The 15,922-nt window shown below is 45.7% G+C and overlaps 1 protein-coding gene across 1 annotated transcript in view; it reads right to left on the reverse strand.

Annotated features, from left to right (window-relative positions):
- Positions 1-342: 342 nt before the first annotated feature.
- Positions 343-15,922, reverse strand: part of LOC146192636 (serine/threonine-protein kinase RIO3-like) — a 29,365-nt gene continuing 13,785 nt past the window's right edge. The window contains exons 6-10 of the mRNA XM_084602533.1: positions 13,728-13,855; positions 10,939-11,121; positions 7,439-7,769; positions 7,040-7,144; positions 343-1,105 (exon numbers count right to left, since the gene is read on the reverse strand). Of these exons, the coding sequence (XP_084458659.1) occupies positions 923-1,105; positions 7,040-7,144; positions 7,439-7,769; positions 10,939-11,121; positions 13,728-13,855 (930 nt within the window). The 3' untranslated portion in view covers positions 343-922. The remainder of the gene's footprint in view (positions 1,106-7,039; positions 7,145-7,438; positions 7,770-10,938; positions 11,122-13,727; positions 13,856-15,922) is intronic.

Genomic DNA, 15,922 nt, shown 5'->3' on the forward strand with positions numbered 1-15,922 from the left:
TTTCAAATGCACCAAATAACCCAGCAACAAATTTTACTTCAGTACTGGACTGTAAAGGCAAGCATAGCAGATGGCGCAGAAAGGTAGGTGAGCAGATCAGTTAGGGAAGTTCACGGGGAACAATTGTATGCAGCTGGCATAGTACGAGGTTAATTGGAAGCATACAGGAAAGGCCTATGCCCTGCAGTTTGTGTAATTACACTGGCCTAATATTTCTGGATATAATGATGAAGGGCCTCTTCAGTGTGCAGTTGGTGCGGTCAGGCTGATGCAATGAAGTGCATAATGTGCAGATTTTAACAGTTGCCAGTAATATTATTTTTGCTGGCACTAATAATATTCAGTGGGCAAACCTGCTGCACCCTTGAACCTCTTGAACATGTCAGTTTTAGACATTCATTTTTACCTTTGATTTCAAGAGCTTTAGATTAAGTGCCTCTCTATGATAGAAATCAACACAGCAGGGATGCATGGTTCACGCACAACATCCAATTGCAACCTGTAGTCTTATTTGAGAGTCAGGTACAACCCAACAGCAAGCATCACTCCAAACCAGTCCCCATAGCGCTGTAGTACTAGTTGCAAACCAGGCTAAACGAATAGCACATTTCATTTCATCTCATTTCAATGCTGCAAAGGCAGCTTATGCAAAAGCCACCATGATTAAAGTGTCTAACCTGCACACTGGTGGGATCAATCGACCATTTTTCCAAAACATTTCATCTCTGAAAAACTAAGGGCCAGGCCAGGGGAAATCCTGCACCCACTGTAATACCAGTGAGTAGCTGACCTTCTAATAAATAATGGGGCTAATAACAATCACTAGTAGCTGCTACTTTTATTTACAGTTCAATTTGTCAGAGGTGACAAGATAAAAATTCTGCATAAGAAAGAAAGGCCACAGGCATCACAGGCTTGGATGTCAGTTGGACTGCACTGTCTGGCAGACTTCCTCATCTGCTCTGGCTACTTCTGCCCTTGAGGCAGACTCATTCCCTATCCTAGACTTCTTGTCCATGGACTTCTCAAACAGAGTGTCAAACAAATCTGCTTTCCGCTGGTTCTCCTTGGTCAGCAGCTGCTCATTTTTTTCGTAGTTCTGAATCTGCAATAAAGTAAAGACACACAGTGGAACACAACAAAAAAAGCAGTCTCTCTCTGTTGACAACACACAGACGTAAAGGCCAGCTCTAAAGCATCATGAGAGACAACAAATGCATCGAAAAATTCAGCAAGAGAGCTTAGCTGTATTCCCAAGAAAAACTCCATTCTTTTTGTGACATGCCAGAAAGGAACTTCGTGTTTTCCCAAGCATCCACTGTAAAGCGATATGGGACTCAACGGTGCTAGGGGTAACCACCATGAATTCACAAGCCATGAAATGTCATTACACATGAAGGGCAGTGCAATGCTCAAATAGAAAAAGCCCAAACAGAGATTAAAAATAAAATAGATTTTGTACTGTGCTTTATCCCAGGCATTGTGCAGAATGTAGGGGTCATCGGAAAAGTGCGATGCAGTGACCATAAGATGGTAAGGTCTCAAATCAGTTCAGTTTTAAAGAGTGAACACAAAACTAGCAAAGAAGAAGCCAGCCGATGAATCAGCGGTAAGAGGGAAATTAAAGAAATTCAGGATCTCGCTGCAGAATAGGTATTCAACTTTAACCAAGGAGGGTGGCTGTGTGGTTGATGCAGGCAGTAGGGGAGTTAGACAGGATACCTGTAAACTATCTAAGGAAATAAACAATCTGATTAAGAAATGCCAAAGCATGAAAGCCTCCAAACCAACAGACAGGACAGAACTGACACAACGAAATATAACATGAAGAGAATTCTGCATGCTCGAAATCCTCAGAAAGCAACAGCAGTTTACAATAGGCAGTGAGGCACTGGAAGTGGTAACAGAATGTGTCTCCTTAGGATAGGTAGTAGCTGCAGATCGGGACCACAACAGGGAGATAACTAGGAGAATGTTACTGAGACTGAGTGCATTTGGCAAGTACTTGCAGATAATGAATAGCAGCTTACCAGTGTCCTTCAATGGAAAAAAATATAACGGCTGTATCTTACTGGTACTAACATACAGGCGTAGAAACTTGGGGGCTAACAAAAAAGGTTAACTTAAAGGACACTACAGAGATCTATGGAACAGAAAATTATAGGTGTAACTTTAGGAGACAGGAAGCATGCCGAATGGGTGAGGGAATGGCTGACCTAATGACATTCTAGTGGAAATTAAGAAGAAGAAATGGGCATGGGCAGGGCATGTAGTGCGAAGAGAACCTATGGTCGCTTAGGGCAACAAACTGGATTCGAAGCGAAGGAAAGCACAGCAGGGAGTGGTAGAAAGTTAGGTGGGTGGATGAGATTAGGAAGTCCGCAGGGATCAAGTGGATACAGCTAGCACAGGACAGGATTAATTGGAGGAATATAGGAGAGACCTTTGCCCTGCAGTGGATGTAGTCAGGTTGGTGGTGATGGTCAATCTGGAGGTGAAGCAGGAAAAATCAGGTTGCAAAAATCGCTACGTTGATGGATAGTTTCAACCCATAAACCCATGATGCTCACTTCCATAGCCACCAAAAAGAAGCTGCAATAGATTTTAAAAAGCATACAGTCCAGCCCACTTATAACAGCCGCAGATATAACGAACGCTCGCTTAGTACGAACGAGCGCGGTGCTACCGTCAATATATATATTAGGGCAATGGCACAGTGTCTCACATAGAACGAACTGTTGTGGCCTCAACACTCAGTTAGAGCGAACGCGAAGCTGTCGAGCCCCCGTAGTTGGCCGAGCTGGCGGTGTTTGGTGCGGTTTCGCTCGACTGCGAACCCGCAGCAGGCGAATTTCACGCAGTTTGTGTTCTCCTGACACGACGCGAACACAAAGCGCACAAAGCGTCCCCCGGCGCTCCTTTGCGGGTAAAATAAAGTAAAGAAAGAAAAAGCGCGCGTTGAAAAATGAAAACGATAAAGCGAGCGCGCGCGGTGACGAAAGAGAAAGTGGCGCCGCCCGCGTCTCTTTGATGCATCCACGTGATCTGTGTCGGAAAGTCAGGCGCCTGCTCTACCGGCTCAAACCGGTTCTCCATTTGTTGCTCCGTTGCCACCCTGCGCTGAGGGCATTGCGCTGTCGATTCTTTCTGCGCGATGGCACTGCGTTGACATCGTTGCCGTATCCGTGCCTTCCCCAGATCGGGGAGTTAAAGGCTGCCTCAATGCGCGAGCCCAAGGGATTGACTTGCGCCTGGTGCGATGGAGGACTGTACGCCGACCTCTTCAGGTGCTAAAAGGAAAGCTGTCGACATCGCAACGAAGATGGCCATTGTTAATGAACTTGCTCAAGGTGCAAAAAACTTCGAACTGGTTAAGAAGTACGGACTGTCGAAATGGACCATTTCAACCATTGCTAAGGGCAAGGAAAAGATCCTTGGTGCTACCGTGAATGCCGACCTGACGACTAGAAAGCGCCTTTGGAAGGCGATCTATGCGGACGTTGAGGATGCACTGCTGAAGTGGTTCGCTGACGCCCGGTCTCGCAATGTTCCGATCAGTGGACCGCTGATGCTCTCCAAGGCTAAAGACTTCGCCTTCCTTTTGGACTTTTCCGATTTCAGCCCAGGCAATGGATGGCTCCACCGGTTTAAGGCTCGCCATGGAATTGTTTTCAAGGTGGTCGTCGGCGAGGCCGCGTCTGTGAACAATGAGGACGTCGATGCGTGGCTTTCCGACAACCTCCCAACAATCACGAGCTATGCTCCATGGGACGTTTACAATGCCGACGAGACTGCGTTGTTTTATCAGACGTTGCCATCTAAAACACATGCCTTGAAAGGCGACAAATGCGTAGGAGGGAAGAACAGCAAGTTGCGCATAACCGTTCTTCTGTGTGTCAATATGGACGGCAGTGACCGGCGGCCTCCTTTTGTCATTGGCAAGTCACGTAAGCCGCGATGCTTTGGAAGCTACGTGCCCGTACGCTACAGGAACAAGACAAAAGCCTGGATGAGTCGTGACTTATTTGCCGAGTGGCTTGTCGAGTTCGACCGCGACATGGCACGAAAAAACAGAAAGGTCCTGCTCGTGCTGGATAACTGTGCGGCGCACCATGTGCAGCCTTCTTTGAGTGCGGTGACAGTGCTCTTCTTGCTTCCCAATGCAACCTGCACAATTCAGCCGCTGGATATGGGCATCATTCATGCGTTCAAGGTGTGCCACCGGCGGCGCATCATCCAACGCTTGTTGATCGCGATTGGTGCTGCCATGCCAGTTCGCATCAGCTTGCTTGCCGCCGTGGAGATGTTGAAAGCAGCATGGATGGAACTCACCGCGGAGTGCATAGCAAATTGCTTCCGCAAGGCGGGTTTTATGGGCCCAGGCACCGAGGACGCCATAGATCACCCACTGGAAGGCCGGTCGCACGAGGACTTGTGGCAACGCGTCGTTGACACGCAGCTGGCTGGACCTGACGTTGCCTGGGACGATTTCGTTTCTGCTGATGACGACGCCAACATTGCGGAGCCATGCAGTGACGAAGCTGCTGTGCGTGAAGTGCGAGCCCTTCCTGACTGCCCAGAGACCGACGAGGACGATGACGAGGATGCTGCTCTACCGCCGGTTGCTGTGAACGCTTCAACCGCGATCGGTTACATCGCGTCGCTTAAGGAACTCGTGTGCAGCAGAGGCCTTGGCGATGAATATATTACCGCGCTGGAAAAATTAGAAATGGCAGTGATGCAATCAGCTTTGAAGAAGCAGACATGCATCACAAACTTTTTTCAAAAATAAAATTAACTTTCGTCTCGCTTGCTCTTTTTGCCCGTATTATAGGTGGTCCACTTACTACGAACTTTGGATACAATGAACAAATGCCGCGTGACGATCAAGTTCGTTATAAGTGGGCTGGACTGTATTTGTCCCTTCTGGAATTGTGATGATCCTTTAGCTGGTTCAAGGTGTGTCTGAATGCTAGCAGCATGTCTGTGGCCGTGGTCAATGAACTGTGTAAATCCGCATGAGTTGTTTGAGAGGTAGATCGAAAAAAGAATTCACGGACGACTGATGAGATTGATGTGACTGAGTGCTTTCAACCGTAGACTACATGGTTAGATTATTGCCTATGTAAAGAAATGACATTATACGTTATTGCTCGCTTCTGAACCAATCACTGTGCTGTGGCATAATAGCTGCACTGGTACACCAGCACAGCCAGTGTGCCCTGCGCCACCTGCCACATTGTGTGGAAGACTGCGGGGCACAGATTTAAAGACTCCTTTTAACCGATCTGTATGAATGTGCTTGCATGGCCTAAGAATAGCATATCTGTTTCAGGATCCCAGGACCTCATGAGTTCGATTCTCATCCAAAACTTTCATATGAAACCTTTACATGACATAAGGTCACGTGACATCACACAATCCATTGACCAATCACAGTCCGGCCATGTCACTTGCTAACTACCCAACGTCAGCGACATGCTCAAGGTTTTTCAAGGCCGCTTCAAACAGTTGACGCCGCCGACACCACTGGACACTTTTTTCTGACACATGAGTACTGCAAAAAGACAGCACCATACAGTATCAGAAATTGCTGCCGCAAGAGAAAAAGGTGAAGACGATGATGCGCGTGTGGGGCTTGCGCTGAAGAACAAAGCAGTACACGGAGAAGAGAACGGCGGGGCTGCACTGCTGGAGGATTGGCTGCCACACCACTCTGGCTAATCTCGTCCTACCAGGCCTCCGAGAATGCGATCTCTCCTAATCCGGGTGACCTGACCTGGGCCTGCCTGCTGACTCCTGGCCTGCATCTGTCCCATGTGGCCAGACCTGGGCCTGGCCAATTCCAGTCGTGCTCCAGGATAGTGGCACATAGCTGGCGCGAGCGTTCGGCACCGTGCTGGGTGTTCATGCTCAAGTGCACCAGGAAACTTGGCGCTTCTTCCGTTTGACAGCAACCTGAGGCTTCTCACCTCTAACAGGCCCCTTCTGTTTGCCTAGCCACTTGCTGGCCTGACCCAGACGCACCAAGGCGCTTGAGTGCTCCTTGCCATCCCAACCCACCTGATTGGGAGTGCCTGCATCACGCACGGCTTTCCCCCTGATATCCCCAATGCCTCGCCTTACCACGTAAGACAGTCGCACAAAGGAAAGATGGATCCCCACGCTGACATGGCAATTCGGCTCATCTTGCGTTCGGTGAGTTCAGATAACTGTGTTTGTGTTTGGCTTAATTTATTAAGTCTCCTTCGTCTCGTCGTATGTGTGTAGATAAAAATATATGTATTCCCAGTTTGGCCGGTCTGGTAGTGCTTTTTTTGGTCCCACCGAAGCATCCCTTCAGTGGTGATCGTTTCTAGAAGAACTTCCTCTCAATTTTGCCATCCGCAGCAGGACTCGAACCTGCAACATCCCAAACCTCCTGAATCTGCTGACGCAGTGTGACACTGCGTCCCTAAAGGTACTAATGCTCTTTTGTTAAAATAATGAACAAATGTAATTTCTGCTTAAAAGAACTATGTGGCTTCTCAATATAATGCTTGCAGAGACCATCTTTCTTTTCAAAGGTATCTATTACAGCAAGCTAATAATGCCAGCTGCCAGAGGTGCATGTAGCCTGCTGAAAAATAAATCACACAAAAGCTGACACAAAAAAAAAAAGCATTCCAAGTTGGTTCTGGTGGTACAAGACACAGCAGATATGAATGCATAGGAATTTTTTTTTTTCTCGATTTACTGCAGTTGCCTTCATACTAATGACAGTTTTATTGTGCCTACACATAAAAGAAATCCTCATTATGTATTAGCTATATTCAGTCATGCTGCATTCAGGTGTTTTTCATAAGTCTCCATAGTTTTTCTACATTCACTCAGTGAAGAGATCATTAGAGATCAAATTGTGGCTAGCTTTTATCTGACACATTCAATGCCTGGGCAGCTTGCCCTGCTAACAGCTGCAACGAGAAAAGCCAGCAGGCAATATGCAGGTGTTGGACGTTCCTGCTGCACGAGGTGTCATGCAAGAGCCAAGCCTGCTCACCTGGGACAGCAGCTCAGTACCCTCGCCAGGCAGGTTGAGGCCGCACACTTGCGTGAAGAGCTCCTTTGCACTGAGGACATCCGGCAGGCCTTGCTTCTGGAAGAACTGAAATTGCAACAGAGCTTCACTCAGATACCTACGTTCCGTGCATGGACAATGTCAGACAGCAACCTTGGCTCTTAAGAGGACATGCCCATTGAAAAAGTATGACTTTCTTTAAAAATTGAGGTCTTGTTATTTTGACTATGTATCTGAGCAAATTTGATCACTCCTCTTTCACATATAAAAAAGAATCGAAACTAGAAATGACCACCGAGAAAGTATTGAAAAACTATGAGAGGTGCAAAAGTGTTGACACCTCCCTCCATCAAAGCTACTGACGTGTGGAGTGTGTCTTACCCGGCATACATTGGTGCAGTCCCTGAGCAGGAACTCGAGGGCATGCGGGTGCATCCGGTCAACCGCCTGGCTCACATCAATGAGCACCACCCGCCCCTGGTGCCAGAGGAGATTGTACTCGCTCAGGTCGGCATGTACCAGCTGGCAGCGATCATAGAGGTCGCAGGCCAGCCGCACCGTCTGCGCATAAGCACTTTCCAGCTGCTCGCCAGCCAGCTGAGCATCACGCAGCTGCGGGGCTGGCACTCCATCAGCACCCACGAAGGACATGACTAGCAGGTGCTTCTTGAGAAGCACCACCGAAGGGCACGGCAGGCCAGCACGCTCAATCCTGCAGGAATGCCAGGCATGTGCTGAGTTACTGCTTCTGCTTCCTCAGGCACTGCTCTCGCCCCTTTCTAAACTGCAACGCAAAGATGCTGTTGAAGCTAGCATTCAGTGTGAATGAAAACAGGCTAGACAGAATGGACCTGTACTTAGTGCATAGTGCCACTAAGGGAAAAAAGAGGAACGGAAACCAAGAAAGTCAAGAAAGGAGACAACAGATGAAAAAAAGTGGAAGAATGCCTGCAAAATCTGCTTGCAGGCCAAACAAAATCCCCTTAAAGTGGGCAAAGATGTGCACACAAACAGCATTGGAAAAAAAGAAGGCCAATATGCATTAGGTAAAGGCAAGGCCTATCAAATATTTTTGCATTAGGCAAGAACGAAACTTATGAACCTGCTGGCCTATATTCAGTGATGATATAAATTAGCTCTAGTTTCGTGCGGAACAGAGCACCCTATCATTCTTTTCAGTGTTCTCAGCAATATTCACCAAGTGCAAACTCAACACAGCATGCTCATTCAACAAACCTTGTAACAACCTACAGAAAGAGCTGAAGTTTTGCCTTTTGCACTGGATGCAATCTGGGGCACATGCGCCTTAATTGAATGGCATGTCATGTCGAGCCACTTCGAAGCACCTGCTTTCAAGCCATACAACAAGTTTAGATCTGCACAGCAGCAGCCAAGCAACATACTCAGGGGTGGAAGCAGGCTCGAGCATTTTGGAGCAGCTTCGGTAGCAGTAAAAAAGCCATTTTGGAGCAGCTTTGCAGCAATGAAACAAGAACTTTGGAGCATTTTAATTATTTTTTGGAGCAAGTTTATAAGGTCAAATGCCTTGATAATTGCAGTTTTCTCTTTCTGAAGCACAAAATCTCCAATTTGATTCCTTTTTACGCCAGCTCAATGCCTTTCCAACTTCGCACTTGTCTCTGACAAGACAAAAAGCTAAAGCATGTAAAGGTATATAGTAATATAATACAAGCTAGCCTTAGCAACAACTTGGAACAGACTAGCAGCAAACAAAACGCTTGCTGGCGCACTAAATAACTGGACACCTAGCCTGACCTAAAGCGTTTGCCTATTTTGACTTGACTTGACAAGCAGTGCCACTAATTTAGAGTTCAGATTAATGGGCACTACGTTTGTGCTCTGTCTTTTGCAGATCCTTTTTGATCCTATGTCTTCGCTGATAAATTCCTGAGCACTGGTCACTTGTCGCTTGGAAACAGATGGCACTGAAGGGTAGCCTTTTCATCCTTGAGCTTTTTTACTTCACTCAGTTCAGTTCAGTCGTTCAGTCAAGTCCGACTCTTTGTGACCCAATGGACCATATCACGCCACGCTTTCCTGTCCCTCACTATCTTCCCAACATCACAATTTTATCTGCAGCGCGAGGATGCCACCTAACCATCGCGTTCGCTGCCTACCCCTTCTCCGGCGACCCTCAACCTTTCCCAACATCAAATCTTTCTCCAGCAACTCCTCTCTTCTCATCAGATGACCAAAGTAGCTGAGCTTTAACTTTAGAATTTGACCCTCCAATGAGCAGTCAGGGTTTATGGTCGACAATATCGACTGATTTGATCTTCTGGCAGTCCAAGGAACTCTCAAGAGTCTCCGCCAGCACCACAATTCAAACGCGTCAATTCTCTGGCAGTCAGCATTCTTCATAGTCCAACTCGCTGCGTGTTTTCGCCGATCGGATCGCGTTCATAGTTCTTAGTGAATGTGCTTGCTTCCCGTGCCATGGAGAGTACTGAGACGCAGCAAACAGCTCCATATGACATTTTATTGCGAAAACAATACTGCTAGCACTTTGAGCCTTTGGCATGTCGTGGCGCCTCCATATATGACCTTTCACATAACCGTGTGACATCACGCCAGACTGAGAGACGGGGCCCCAGCTCGCGCCATCGGATGGTGGCGGTGAGTCCTTACAGGAGCCGCAGCGGTGACGCCATGCCATTTTCATGGGACTGTGTGACGTCACGCCAGACCTTGAGACGGGGCCCCAACTCGCACCATCGGATGGTGGCGGCAAAGTCCATACACGACGCTGTGTCGCAGCCGAGAGAGGGCGCTCGCTGTTTGCGACGTCACGCTAGGAAGATAAATAGGGCTGTGGCTCGGCTCCTCGCAGTAGTCGGGGCACAGCCTTACGGTATGTCGGATGATGCGTATAAGGCGAGGCTGGAACGATCTGCTGCAGCCAAGCAGCGGCGCCGTGCTTTTGCAATCTTCCAGGCTTAACCAAGCTAAGCCTTCAGCTAACTTTTTTTTTTTGCCGCAATGAATGTTCCTCACCGCGGTCTTGATGCGAGAGCGTGGCAAAACGACGTACGTGGAAAAAAAAAAAAGTTGCTGCCTTCATACGACTCGCGCAGCCGAAAAAGTGAAAACTGAACGTGCTGCAACTGCAAATCAAAATGAAAGAGGCGACACTTGGACGTTGGAAAGCTACATCCCTGAAGGTTTCTAGCCATTTTAAATTGTAAATGTGTGCATTGCACCAGGAAATGTCTGTTAAATAATCCCCCGTTTCTTTTTTGGCCCTTCTTTTTTTCCTCTTTTCTCAAAACGTGCATTATCGACTCCTTGCAGTTTTGCGGCCACAATATCTCGGCACCCAAAGCACATAGAGCTGAAATTCTTTTTGCAATGGGAAGCTGAATGTATGCTGTGTGAAATGTTGGAAACAAATTTCTTGTTTTTGAAAGTTAAAATTAATTATTTTGATGAGTTTATTCCCACTTGGTATACACGCATTGTATACTGCAATTAATAAGGCTGCAAAATGAGTGCTAATTAACATATCGGGAAACTGCTCCCAACATTTCATTCATTATCTTCTGGCTACCTAACCATGCTCTAATTATAAGTTTTTAACAACCCATTATTTCAGAAATAAGGCCTCAAAACAATGGAATTTGGTTAGTAATTATTTTGCAAACTAATTGGGCTACAGGAAAAAGGATTGCATATTTGAAATCAGCATAAAAAATTCAGTAAGGCTGTAAATTTTTTTACAATTTGCGAAAAAATAACAAAAATAGTCTAGGACCCATGTCCCCTCTTAACACAACAAAGAGAAGGAGTTTATACCTTGTGTCTTCTATCATGTGGGGTCAGCTGCAAAGAGTCGGCTGCACTGAACAGGAAAGCACTCTTACTTTTTAAGATTGTGCATCTCCTTCTCAGCCCAGAGGTGGATGACCTTTCGTGGGTTGAGCTTGTTGAAGCGCTCTCGGAAGCGGAAGTCTTCGCGGATGTACTGCTCTCTATTCTTGAACTCGTTCAGCGTCGTCTTGAACACCTTCACTGCACACTCCACAGGCACAGCAAATTCTTCACTCCTGCAAAAGAGTCAGTCAGGTGAATGTTGGCCAACATTGAACCTGTAGCAAGGCTATGCACCACTGACCAATTTAAATAAATTTAGTCTGAGGCAATTATGACATACACTATTCTACAGCTAACGGACAATTTGAAAGGCCCAGTGAAAAAAAACAAGTGTTTACTGAAAGAATGAAAAGACATAACTAAAGCACTACATTTACTATGCGAAGAAAGGTGACCTACAATGTGCATGGGTGTGGTTTGTCAGCATCCATTCCCATATTCAGGTGAGAGAACAGATATAATTTATTGTGCCTGTGTGGTGGCAAGGCCGGTATGAAAAATAGATTCTCCATGCCTGTGAGCCCTTAATGCCCACAGCAAGCTGAGCAGTGTTTAAAAGAAAAATGCCTCTTCCTTAGTTCTGGATAAGTAGAGTGGCTCATTTTCCATGTGAAACTATGCATTTCAGTAAAAAAAACACAATGGAATTCCAAGGTTGTTCCACAGCTTAATTTGGCACACAATGCATGCCGCTACACAAGACCTGTACAGTGGATCACGGATATATTTTGTTAAACTCAAAATTGATCATGAAAGTTTTTGATAGATGAAACACGGCAGTGAATAAGGCTATCTTCGACCTAGAAAAATGCAGGGTGCACCTAAATTTAGAGCTGTGGACGGGTTTGAGCTGGCTTGAAAACCCATTCCCAGTCTGGCCCACAAACACGGAGTGGACCACCCAGAATTCCTTTGCCTTGCTAGGGTTATGGTATAGTTGCCTTAGGCGAGGCGGGTGGGGCTCTCCAATTCCAGGTATGCACAGCTTTTGAAGAAACGTGAATATTGCCACGGTGCACTAAGTGTCTGAAATGCACCGCAGGAAGTGCTTTCATGCATGCAAGTTTTGTCTCGACATTGATCCTGCTCCCCTCCACACACCGTCATCGTGAACAGATCTCCAATAGCTGTCAATGATCAAACCCAAATGCTACCTTTGGTTTATTGAGTTCCAACTTTTGCAGCTTCTGCGCCAGTAACAGCACAGATGTTTAAGTATCCACTTCGAGATCACCTCTCCTGGATCTCCATTTTGGCTTGCTCCTGGCCTCAATTACTTTGAAGTGGTGCATAGCGCTCGGTCAAAGCATCTTGAGTAGCCTCTTGTTCCTCATCACAGACAATGCAATGGCAGCATCTTGCCGGTGGCATGAACGGCACACGTGAAAGGCATACAGTGAGAGAGCCGAGCTCACCGAGTAGCTGGCCACAGAATAAAACCCTTGCCCAGAGCTTGAGCTAGCAGAGGTTTGGAGAAGCAAAGAAGCCGCATACTCAAAAGTTTCTTTTCTTATCAAGAACGTATTAATCATTCCGGTGAACAGTTGACAAGAGTTGTTGCCGGGCTAGTTGGCTAGGATCATGTAAAGCCATTCCATCTTGTCGTAGCCTCTGTTTTTTGTGTTGTCCTTTTTTGCGCATAGCCTTGATGGCTTTACAGTGAACAGTTCAAGCAGTAAAAGATACTTCAGTGCTGTCATAAATCAAGCCTCAAGCATTTATCAATGGATAAGGGCTGATTTCGCATAATACTAACATGAATGATAACTTTATGTATGCATTGTGCATTTCTGTTTTCCATAAATATGCGACCTTGCAAAGTGAGAGCTTAATGTTTAACAACCGTAACCTCATCACTCTTTTTTTGTCATTGCTCTGACAGCAGGTTAGGCCGGGCTGGGCTTGGGCCACAAGTCTGAGCACAGGGCTGGATGTGGACTCATGATTTTGCACGTGCACACCGCCACCTATGCGAGGAACCAGCTACGTGCCAATTAGCAATGCACTGGCAGCACGCTGCTTGCAGAGTGTGCCTAGGCCTTGCTTGCTTCGCATTGAAGCCGCTGAGCATGGTGCTTGATAAATAGCCACTGTCTAGCATAAGAGGTCTAAACCTGTTTCCGGTGAACAAAAAGCACTATATCTCTTTTTCTTAATGCCTTCGGCAGCAATGGGGGCAAAGCAAGTGTGGCAAGTGTGGCAAGCGTCACTGGCAGCCTTTGGTCAGATAAATTGCCCACATCACATGGCCGGCATTATACAGAGCATTACTTTCCCCCCATGGCAGCAGCGTCGCATAGAAAATGGTACCACCGAACTGAAGAATGCCAGCAGTCACCATGTTCCTGGCGTCCCGTAGTTTTACGGTGTCTTCATGTGGGTGTACGAGGTTGTGCCGAACACCACTCAGTGCACTAAAAGTTATTGCAGAGTGCCATCAGGACACCCGCTACTTGCAGAGCGGTAGCACACTGTTCGATGCATTGGATATTCCCTTTACAAGAGTTTGATAAAAGCATTCAGCGGTGCTATGGTTTTATATTTATTTTCTCAAGGAGATCATCCGACTGTTTGATACAAGCAGTAATTTGATATATTTAGAAATGACTGTATCACTGCACCATTGTTCAAACCATGTGACTCAATGCTTTTTCCAGCTGTATGTGGACAAGTTCCTGATTCACCAAACAAAGCGACTGTGAAGGTTTTGGTGCCCAGAAGACTGCACAGATATACACTTCAGAAACAGGCTACAGCCAGTGAGGTGAGCATCACTCACTTGCCGCCGGCTGCATGGAAGACGCAGGACTCCTTGCCCGTGCTGATGCAGCCGTTAACCTCATCCAGGATCTCTCGGTTCACCAGCTTGTAGAGGAGCAGGCGAGTGTTGGGGTCCAGCGATTGCTCCTGCACGCACAGAGCACCCTTCAGACATGCGTGAAGGACCTCCCCTGCCTTGTGGCCAGCCACAGCAGCTGGCTGACAGTGGTTCAATCGGCAGACACTTTTTCGTTCGATCAACCAAAGGGGAAGGGGGGGGGGGGGGGGGAGGCAGCATGGTACTGTACCATGCCTTCTGCCAATCAATGCACTCAGTTCAGAGAAAAAAATTAAAAATAAATAAATGTTGGCGAAGGCCAACAACACATGCACTCTCCCCATCTGAAAGAATACTGCAATGTTTGGTTGTAATTACAATAGCTGGCCTAAGAATCCCGGTCCACTCCTATTCAAATTTACTTTTAGCACTCCAAAACATTTGCTCGAAAATTTTCCCCGCATAATTATTGCACACCCTAACTTCGCATCAATTTTCCACGAAAAAAAGTGCGAGCATTATGCGAGTAAATATGGCAATCTTGCCTTAATCAATAAAGTAGTTCCTACATTTTATTTTAATACAGCAATGCATTCAACAGCTATATTTTCAGCTCTTATTGTCCACTACGGTTCCGTCTACCAAGGCAGATACACATCCCGAGGTGGGACGGTTAATATCAGAGGATTTTCAGAAATTCTCGTGTGGTGTTCCAGCAAGTTTTACTTTAAATTAATATCAGGTGAAGTAGTACACACTATGAATTGTCTTCATAATTTACTACCTCCAATATCGACAATATGAAGGTACAAGATTGTTAGTCTGTGCAAGCTTCTAGCCCGGTGCCAAGGATTGCTGCTACCTGCCACCTGTTGGTACCAGTCGCCATCTGGCACAGCCAATGCAGAGCACAATTTTGTTTGAATCACTAGATGGCGCCACTTCTTCAAAGGGTAACCATATACTCTGCTAATTATGATTTTGTGCTTAAAACTGTCACCTATGCTGCCACAATATTTCATTCCTCAACCAGCCAGAAACACTCGGTACTACCACAGAGATTTAATTTCTCCTTATTTTGCTCGAACCAACTTGTATAAGTTTTCTTTTTTTCCTCGCACTATCACTGAGTGGAACTGTGTCCAGGTCACCTCCATGAACTAGCTGCTCGCGTTCTTGAATTTTGTGGCGTGCCCTGTGGCTCTTTCTGAAAAACAAGGTTTATTGACTGCAGGCTCCTCGCTTTTTGTATATGTGTATGTATATATATATATATATATATATATATATATATATATATATATATATATATATAAAATGTAGGTATGCGTATGTGTATGTATGTGTATACGTATGTATATGTATGCATATATACATATATTTTTTATTTTTTTTTTTTTTTGCCTTACATGCTCTATATTGCTTCGTTTTGTATAATTCATCTGCTTGTTTCTTTGCTATGTATAGTGCCCTACCTGCTTGGACCTAACCACAGTCCGCAGTATGTCTGTAAATAAATAAATAAATTAATGATGCTACAAGCTATGGTTATTGTTACTAACCAACTTCACGTCGCTACCAGAAGTGCATCTTGTATTGATTTGAACTTCGCATGGCATGTTGATGTAACCAGCATGAACTATGTGTGTTATTTTGTTATCGCGTGCCGCTACTCACTGTCCTGCATGGCAGCACAGGAGCATATGCCTGATTAAAACTGTTTGTGCCCACAACACATGGGCCAGCACGCATGCATTCCTGCAGTGGAATAATCTAAGCGTAGCATGGATTAGGCGAGTAATTTTTTTTATACTGTATACTGTACTATCTAGCCACATGTTAATAACAGTTTTCTGATTAGTGGTTTTCTTCTCTATTATTTCTGCAAACAAAGAAGTAGAAATGCCAAATATTTTGAAAACTAATACATATATATATATATATATATATATATATATATATGTATTCTTACAGCGTAATAAGAAAAGGGGGTGTTTGTTTATAGCGCTGTTGAAGCGGGACAAGGTGATACCTACTAGCTCCAAAACACCAACGCCTCTTCCTTCTGTTCTGTCACCCAATACTTCGTTGTCAGTGGCATGACAATATACAATAATTCCTTGTTATAACAAAATCACTTTATTTGAAATATTGTT

The sequence above is a fragment of the Amblyomma maculatum genome, chromosome 4 (assembly GCF_055883805.1).
Source record: "Amblyomma maculatum isolate TAMU_Amacu chromosome 4, ASM5588380v1, whole genome shotgun sequence".
In the NCBI taxonomy this organism is placed as follows: Eukaryota; Metazoa; Arthropoda; class Arachnida; order Ixodida; family Ixodidae; genus Amblyomma; species Amblyomma maculatum.